Source organism: Sciurus vulgaris (assembly GCF_902686455.1).
Source record: "Sciurus vulgaris genome assembly, chromosome: 4".
NCBI classification, from domain to species: Eukaryota; Metazoa; Chordata; class Mammalia; order Rodentia; family Sciuridae; genus Sciurus; species Sciurus vulgaris.
This window is the reverse complement of record NC_136464.1, coordinates 95,559,654-95,568,854: the sequence shown is the minus strand read 5'-3', so window position 1 is coordinate 95,568,854 and position 9,201 is coordinate 95,559,654. Positions and strand designations below refer to the sequence as shown.

Sequence of the window (9,201 nt, the reverse complement as noted above, 5' to 3'; positions counted from 1 at the left end):
CGTTTGCTCTCTGCCAGTCGCCATCTTTGGATGCACATGGCATAACCCTGGGCCCCGGGGCCACAGTGGGGTTTATCCCAGGGATGTAAGGTTGGTTCAACATCCAGAAATCAATAAATGTAATTCATCACATCAGTAGACTTAAAGTTAAGAGTCATGTGATTATTTCAATAGATGCTGAGAAAACATTAGATAAAATACAGCACCACTTCATGCTTAAAACACTAGAAAAATAGGAATGGTAGGAGCATACCTCAACATTTTAAAGGCTATCTATTGAAGCCCACAGCCAACATCATTCTTAATAGAGAAAAACTGAAAGCATTCCCCCTAAAAACTGGAACAAGACAGGGATGACCTCTTTCACCATTTCTATTCAACATCATCCTTGAAACACTAGCCAGAGCAATTAGACAGACCAAAGAAATTAAAGGGATACAAATAGGGAAAGAAGAACTCAAGCTGTAACTATTTGCCAATGACATAATTCTATATTTAGGGGATCCAAAAAAAACTCCATTAGAAAACTAATAAAACTCATAAATGAATTCAGCAAAGTAGCAGGATATAAAATCAATACACATAAATCTAATGCATTTCTATTCATAAGTGATGAACCCTCTAAAAGAGAAATTATGAAAACCACTCCATTCACAATAGCCTCAGGAAAAAATATACTTGGGAATCAATTTAACAAAAGAGGTGAAAGACCTCCACAATGAAAACTACAGGACACTAAAGAAAGTAATTAGTGAAAACCTTAGAAGGTGGAAAGGTCTCCCATGTTCTTGGATAGGCAGAATTAATATTGTCAAAATGGCCATACTACCAAAGGTGCTATACAGATTCAATGAAATTACAATTAAAATCCCAATGACATTCCTCATAGAAATAGAGAAAGCAGGCCTTCAACCCGCGCCTGTCTTCGCTCTTTGCTCTCAGTAGCTAAGACCGCGATGGCGGCTCCGCGCCTCCTCCTGGAATCCACCTTTTCTCCCCTTTCACCCTGAGCACTGCAGCTCCTTAGGGACTCGCAGGCACTGAATCCCAGCCCCGGCAGCAACTGCCCAGCCGAGGACCCGGCGCCCGCGCCGCGACCTTCAGGCGGCGGGATGTCGGGGGTGGGCATCCACCTCGGCTTCCTCAACTGCTACATCGCCGTGGCAGGAGCGGCGGCATTCGAGACCATCGCCAACGAGTACAGCGACAGGTGCACCCCGGCCTGTATATCTTTGGGAACAAGAACTCGAGCCATTGGAAATGCAGCTAAGAGCCAGATAGTCACAAATATAAGAAATACAATTCATGGCTTCAAAAAACTTCATGGGCGAACTTTTGATGATCCCATTGTGCAAACTGAAAGAATCAGGCTTCCTTATGAACTGCAAAAGATGCCTAATGGAAGTGCTGGAGTCAAGGTGCGATATCTAGAAGACAGGCCTTTTGCAGTTGAGCAAGTTACTGGCATGCTGTTGACCAAGCTTAAAGAAACTTCAGAAAATGCCCTGAAGAAACCAGTGGCTGACTATGTGATTTCAATTCCTAGCTTTTTCACTGGTGCTGAGAGAAGATATGTGATGGCTGCAGCTCAGGTTGCAGGCTTAAATTGCTTAAGGTTGATGAACGAAACTACTGCAGCTGCACTAGCATATGGAATTTATAAACAGGATCTTTCCCCGTTAGATGAGAAACCAAGAAATGTAGTATTTATTGATATGGGACATTCTGCCTATCAGGTCTCGGTTTGTGCTTTTAACAAAGGAAAACTTAAAGTCTTGGCTACTACATTTGACCCATATTTGGGTGGCAGGAACTTTGATGAGGCTTTAGTAGACTACTTCTGTGATGAGTTCAAGACCAAATATAAGTTAAATGTAAAAGAAAACTCTCAGGCCTTGTTACATTTGTGTCAGGAATGTGAAAAACTCAAGAAGCTAATGAGTGCAAATGCATCCAATCTTCCGTTGAACATTGAATGTTTCATGAATGACCTTGATGTTTCTAGTAAAATGAACAGGACTCTGAACAACTATGTGCTCCCCTCTTTGCCAGGGTTGAACCAACTTTAAAAGCAGTAATGGAAAAAGCTAACTTACAACGGGAAGACATAAGTAGTATAGAAATTGTAGGGGGAGCAACGCAGATTCCTGCAGTGAAAGAACAGATCATGAAGTTCTTCCTTAAGGACATCAGCACCACCCTAAATGCTGATGAAGCTGTTGCAAGAGGATGCGCATTACAGTGTGTAATTCTTTCACCAGCATTTAAAGTGCATAAATTTTCTATAACAGACTTGGTTCCCTATTCAATCACATTAAGGTGGAAGACCTCTTTTGAAGATGGAACTGGGGAATGTGAAGTATTTTGTAAGAACCATCCTGCCCCATTCTCAAAAGTCATTACTTTCCACAAGAAGGAGCCATTTGAGCTAGAAGCATTTTATACTAATTTGCATGAAATGCCTTATCCTGATCCAAGAATTGGGATCTTCACTATTCAGAATGTTTTTCCACAGTCTGATGGTGATAGTTCCAAAGTGAAAGTTAAAGTTCATATTAACATCCATGGAATCTTCAGTGTGGCTAGTGCATCAGTAATTGAGAAGCAGAATTTGGAAGGAGACCACAGTGATTCTCCTATGGAAAGAGACGCTGCATTTAAGAATGAAAACAAAGATGATGTGGATAAACTGCAGGTTGACCAAGAAGAAGGAATTCATCAAAAAGTTCATGCTGAACACACCCCAGAAGAGGAAATTGATCATACAGGAGCCAAAACAAAGACAACACCCTTAGAAAAACAAGAACAATTAAATCAGACCATAAAAAGGGAAAAGTCAAGAGTGTTGATCTACCTATCCAGAGTACCCTTTGTAGACAGCTGGGCAAGATCTTCTCAACAGCTACATTGAAAATGAGGGGAAGATGATAATGCAGGATAAGTTAGAGAAGGAAAGAAATGATGCTAAGAATGCGGTCAAAGAATATGTATATGATTTTAGAGACAGACTGGGCACTGTCTATGAAAAATACATCACTCCAGAAGACATGAGTAAACTGTCTGCAATCCTGGAAGACACAGAAAATTGGCTTTATGAAGAAGGAGAGGACCAACCTAAACAAGTTTATGTGGATAAGCTTCATGAACTAAAGAAATATGGCCAGCCTATTCAAATGAAGTATATGGAACATGAAGAGAGACCAAAAGCTTTAAATGACTTGGGAAAAAAGATTCAACTTGTCATGAAAGTGATAGAAGCCTATAGAAACAAGGATGAAAGATATGATCATTTGGATCCTGCTGAAATGGAAAAAGTTGAAAAATATATCAGCGATGCCATGATTTGGCTGAATACTAAGATGAATGCACAGAATAAATTAAGTCTCACTCAAGATCCTGTGGTTAAAGTGTCAGAAATTGTTGCAAAGTCTAAGGAACTCAATAATTTCTGTAACCCCATCATTTATAAACCTAAACCAAAAGTAGAAGTGGCTGAAGACAAAACAAAAGCTAATAGTGAACATAACGGACCAATGGATGAACAGGGTGGAACTGAAACTAAACCAGATGCAACAATGCAGGATCGGTATGTAATTGGCAACAGTCTATCTAAACCTCACTTTCTTTATTCAGGAAAGGATACTGTATTGCACTATTGTTGCAGAAGCATAGATTTAACTGCATTGTAATTTTGAAAAGCAAAAGTTGATGTGGTTTAAAGCCACTGAGGGTACTGGCCTTTTTCTAGTTATTGTGTTGTTATAATTTAAATATTAAAACAAATAAGAGGTTTCTCAACAAATTAGTCCATCTCATTGGTATACCACAAGAACTCCAGTTTTTTTGTCATCAAATAAATGAACTAAGTCACATGTGGAAAGAGAAAATGCACAATTTTATGTTAAAGTGACACCAGCAATTTGCCTCTTTAGTTAGCAATGTGCATTGATATTTTCTTAGAATCTGTGTTTTCACCTGAAACTTTTGATTTACTTGTCCTGAGGACCTGCTGCTGCTGAAATAATACTAGCTTAAAAACAGAAGCCTTTTTGATGAAATTATCTTATGGGTAAAATGCTGTTGACCTACTCAGACACGCATCTGTGATGTTGGTACCTCGTTTCAGTTTTAATAGTTGTGTTGGTTTTCTTAATTGATTTTGTTAATACCTTAACACAGGGTAGGGAGAAATGGCACAATGCATTGCATTATTATATTATCATTGATTTACTGAATGTTACAATATAAACACTATTAAATAAGCAGTAATACTGAAAAGGAGCACTTATACCATAAGACTTAGGAAATAATGCTTGTAATAAACTTAACTGTGTTACATATCATTAGGCAAACTATATAATGTTACATAGTGTAATATGATATGATGTGATTAAAAAAAAAAGAAATAGAGAAAGCAATCATAAACTTCTTCTGGAAGAATAAGAGAACTCAAATAGCCAAAACAATCCTGAGCAGGAAAAGTGAAGCAGTATGTATCACAATACCAGACCTTAAATTATACTACAAAGCAATAGTAACAAAACTGGCATGGTATTGGCACCAAAATATGCAGGCAGACCAATGGTACAGAACAGAAGACACAGAGAGGAACCCATGTAAATATAGTCACCTCATACTAGACAAAGGAGCCATGGAGAAAAGATAGACTATTCAACGAATGGTGCTGGGAAAACTGGAGATCCATATGCAGTAAAATGAAATTAAACCTCTATCTCTTGTGCACAAAACTCAACTCAAAATTGATCAAGGACTTAGGAATTAGACTAGAGCCCCTGCAACAAATAGAAGACAAAGTACATCCAAATCTTCATCATGTTGGCCTAGGATCAGACTTCCTTAACAAGATTCCCAAAGCACAAAAATTCAAATCAAGAATAAATGGGATGGACTCAAACTTAAAAGCATTTTCTCAGCAAAGAATGCAATCAATAATGTGAAAACAGAGCCTACAGAGTGGGAGAAAATCCTTAAAATCTTTTTCCACATGCTCTTCAGATAGAGCACTTATCTCCAAAATTTATTAAGGACTTACACAACTTTACACCAAAAATACAAAGAAACCGATCAATAAATGGACCAAGGAATTGGACAGACACTTTACACAAGAAGACATACAGGTGATTAATAAATATATGAAAAAGTGTTCAACATATCTAGTAATTAGAGAAATGCAAATTAGAACAGCTCTAAGCTTCATCTTAATCCAATTAGAATGGCTATTATCAAGAACACAAACAATAATAGATGTTGGCATGGATGTGGGTAAAAAGGCACACTTTCATATTGCTGGTGGAGTTGCAAATTGGGGCAACCACTCTCAAAACAGTTTGAAGTATTCTCAGAAAACTTCGAATGGACCCAGCTTTTGACCTAGTTATCCCACTCCTCGGTTTATACCCAAAGGACTTAAAATTAGCATACTACGGTAACACTTCAATGTTTATAGCAGCTCAATTCACAATAGCTAGATTGTGGAACCAACCCAGATACCCTTCAACAGAGGAATGGATAAAGAAACTGTGGTATGTATACACAATGGAATATTATTCAACCATAAAGAATAATAATATTATGGCAATTGCAAATAATGGATGGAATTCGAGAATATCATTCTAAGTGAAATAAGCCAATCCCAAAAAACCAAAGGCCAAATATTTTTCTGATAAGTGGATGATGATATATAATGGGGGTTGGGGGTGAGCAGTGAGAGAAGAGGAGCAAAATGCAATCTGTAAAAAATAAATAAATAAATAATTTTAAAAATACATTTGTAAGAGAACATGCCTCTGGAGAAAAGATGAGATTTTTTTTTCTTTTGCTATCTTACATAATTTGTACAAGGTCTCCCTGTGGGGCAAATTTGGAATATGTAAATTCATTAAAGAATCTGAGGCTTTACTAGCCTCTGGACTACTCAGCTGTGAGGCAACATCATTGCATGGGAATCTGCTATCTGCACCACTCTGTGTCATCCCTGTGGGACTTAGGCACAGAAGGTAACATTTCTAACTTGTACCTATCATACATGGCATTTTGTGAGTATTCAAACCTCTTTGCCACTGACCTGTAAATTTTTCATCTTCTATCAATGTCCATGAAATTTGAGAAGGCTAATTTGTTAGCTAGTAGCAAGGTAAATCTTAAACCACATACAGTTTTTGATAAAATTGACATGTTTAATCCTGAAATTATAGACGATGAGAAACTGAGACAGAGCATAACAAAAACTTACAAAACAAAGGGAAGTCATTTTGGCCAAGGAAAGGACTAAGTAATTTCCCAGTCAAAATGTACTCAGATATCATATTAAGTAACAGTGAGACAATCTGTTTGAGAAGTTAAAAGCATAGAAGGTCAGCATGAAAAGAAAATAAAATTACAATCACAAATATGCATCTGTATAACAATTACTCTCAGGATCTTTGTTAAATCTCATCTTATTTTTTGTCACTTGATCATCTTTTTTTTCTGTCTTTTTTTTTTTTTTGGATGAAATTTCATTAAATCCAGAAAGTAGGAAAAATGTTACAGCTTCATTGAGTAACAAAATTACCTGAAGCTTCTGGGTTGCCTTAAGTAAATTCAACCAAAGATATTTTGTACATCTTTTAATAATACCAACATGTCAAATATTATGCCAGTAAAATTGTTTAATATTTATGCATAACAATGATAGATTTTTGTTCAATGTGTCTTCTCCTTCATGTGTTCTTGAGATTTGTCATTTCTAGAGCAATACTCAAATGCTGGATTTTATCCAAATACTATCTTTTCAGCTGATTCTATTCTTATAATATGGAATAAAAATAAATTATTTTGTCATTCTTCAATGTATTTTCTTATACACATGCCTCCCTATACCCATCAGACTTTTATATTATTAGGATAATTAAGATTTAAGAATGTGAATGTTTCCATTTGAATGATCTGTGCTGTCCTGTACCAGGGTTCATGTTGGGTTCTTGCATCTCCTCCTTAGTCTTTTTCCCAGGTAACATGTTGTTTAATCAGCAAGAGATATGCCATAGTACAAATAGAATAGTGTGAATATTCAGGAATACTCTGAAAACTGGTTTCATGCAGGGCTTGATTTAGAAATGGCCATGATATAAATAGAAAAAAATATGAATGACATTTTTAATGACTCATTTTCTATTGTTTGGCTGAATTATTTTAAGCACATCAATTAATTTCTCTAAGCATGATTTTTTTTTCTATTTATGCAGTGCACATAATGATTCACTCTCTGTTATCCTCTTAGGCTTAAAATGAGATGGAACATAAAAATGTTTAAATGCCATCAAAAGTAGCACGTAAATAATAAGATCTACATGTTGCCCAGAGGATAAGGAAGTGTATGCCTGGGAAGTATGCTTTCAATGCTGCCAGAAATGTCTTCCATTACATATAAATAACAAACCCTCTGAATCTTCTAGTAATCACTTTGCTAGAAAAGAGTAATGCCATTTCATGGGAAAATGTCAGATATATACAGACATAGAAACTAGGTAAGTGGTAAATGCAAATGCTCAGAATGCCATAAAGGAACAGAAGTTAAGTCATTATACCAACTAGGAGATCTGGATGATATTTAATTAGACCAAAGAACAAAAATCCCATTCTAAAATTTGTGGTTTGAGAAAACAGGAATGAGGAATGAAAATATAAGTTGTCCAAAACTGGAGGACATTAAGGCAGAAGGCTTAGCTTAAATACTTTCCATGAATGTGTACTCACATGCAAGATGAGAAGAGGTCACAGAAGGTTCCCCACTAGATAACACTCAAACTTTCTAGGGGATCTGAGGATGAGAAGATGGGAAGGATGCTGATATGTCTAAAATTTTTCCTATCATGGGATGATATTGATACAAGTGTACATATATCCTTTCCATATAATGAATTTAGCTTTTAAACAATTAGTGTTTATTATCTGTACAAAATAATGTTTCATTTAACAATTTCATAAGTGCACATAAAGTGCTTTAGTAGTATTAAAACCCTTCTCAGTATTAACCTCTTCCTCCTCCCCTCCCATTTGCTTAAAAGTTCCTCTTCTACTTTCATCTAATCTTTTTTTTCCCTTCTGGATTTTACATATGAGATAAGTTATGAGATACTTGTATTTGTGAGTCCAGATTATTTTGTTTAACATAACAAAATCAAGTTCCATCAATTTTCTTGAACGTGAGATGATTTAATACTTCTTTATGGGTGAATAATAATCCATTGTGTAAATACACCACATTTTTCATCTGTTCATATGCTCATGGGCTTCTAAGATAATTCCATAGCTTGGTTCTTGTGCATAATGCTATAATAAGCACATGTGTATGATTTTGTATGTTGACATGATGTTCTTCTGGTATATACTTAGGGGTGATATAACTCCTAAGTAATTCTATTTTTAGATTTTGAAGACTATCTATAGTTTTACAGGGTAGTTATATTAATTTCCATTCCCCCCAACACAATATAAGGATTTTTTGTCCCTGAATCATTGCCAGCATCTGTTTTTTTTTTTAATTTTTCTCAAAAACAGACATTGTAACTAGGGGAAGATGGTTGACATATTCATAATTTTTATTTCCTTGATGGCCAAATATTTTGACTATTGCATTATGTATTTATTGATCATTTGCACTTATTATATTGATAAGTGTCTGTTTAGTTCCTTTTCCCAATTATTGGTTTAATGACTTGTTATTTGGGGGTTGAATTTTTAAGTTAATTATATTCTAGATATCAATCCTTTACCAGATGAATAGTTGGCAAAGGTTTGCTCCCATTCTGTAGGCTATCTCTTTACTTTGTTGATTTTTTTCTTTACTGCAAAGAAGTTTTAGGACTGATATTATTGCACTTGTCAATTATAGCTATTATTTCCTAAAATATTAGCGCCCTATTCAGGAAATTATTGCCTATACCTATATCTTAAAGTTTTCTCCCTGTTTTCTTCTTGTATTTTCAAAGTTTTAGTCTTACATTAAGGTCATTGATCCATTTTGAGTTGATTTTCATACAAAGTGAGAGATGGAAACCAGTTTCAATCTGCTACAGGTGGAAGTTCAGTTTTCTCATTATCATTTGTTGAAGAGGCTGTCAGTTTAGCTTTCTTTTTTCCTACATAATGCAAGTGGTCCCAGGACTCCATTTACAACTGTACATACCAGAAGCATGA

The 9,201-nt window shown here is 35.8% G+C and overlaps 1 protein-coding gene across 1 annotated transcript; it reads left to right on the top strand.

Moving 5' to 3' along the window:
* Positions 1 to 1,074: 1,074 nt before the first annotated feature.
* Positions 1,075 to 3,689, top strand: LOC306658957 (heat shock 70 kDa protein 4L-like; the record flags this gene model as incomplete). Its single annotated transcript, XM_079136231.1, is given in 4 exon segments — positions 1,075 to 2,019; positions 2,022 to 2,819; positions 2,822 to 2,881; positions 2,884 to 3,689. Coding segments are annotated over 4 exon segments (2,571 nt in total). The 5' UTR covers positions 1,075 to 1,112.
* Between the last annotated feature and the right edge of the window lie 5,512 nt (positions 3,690 to 9,201).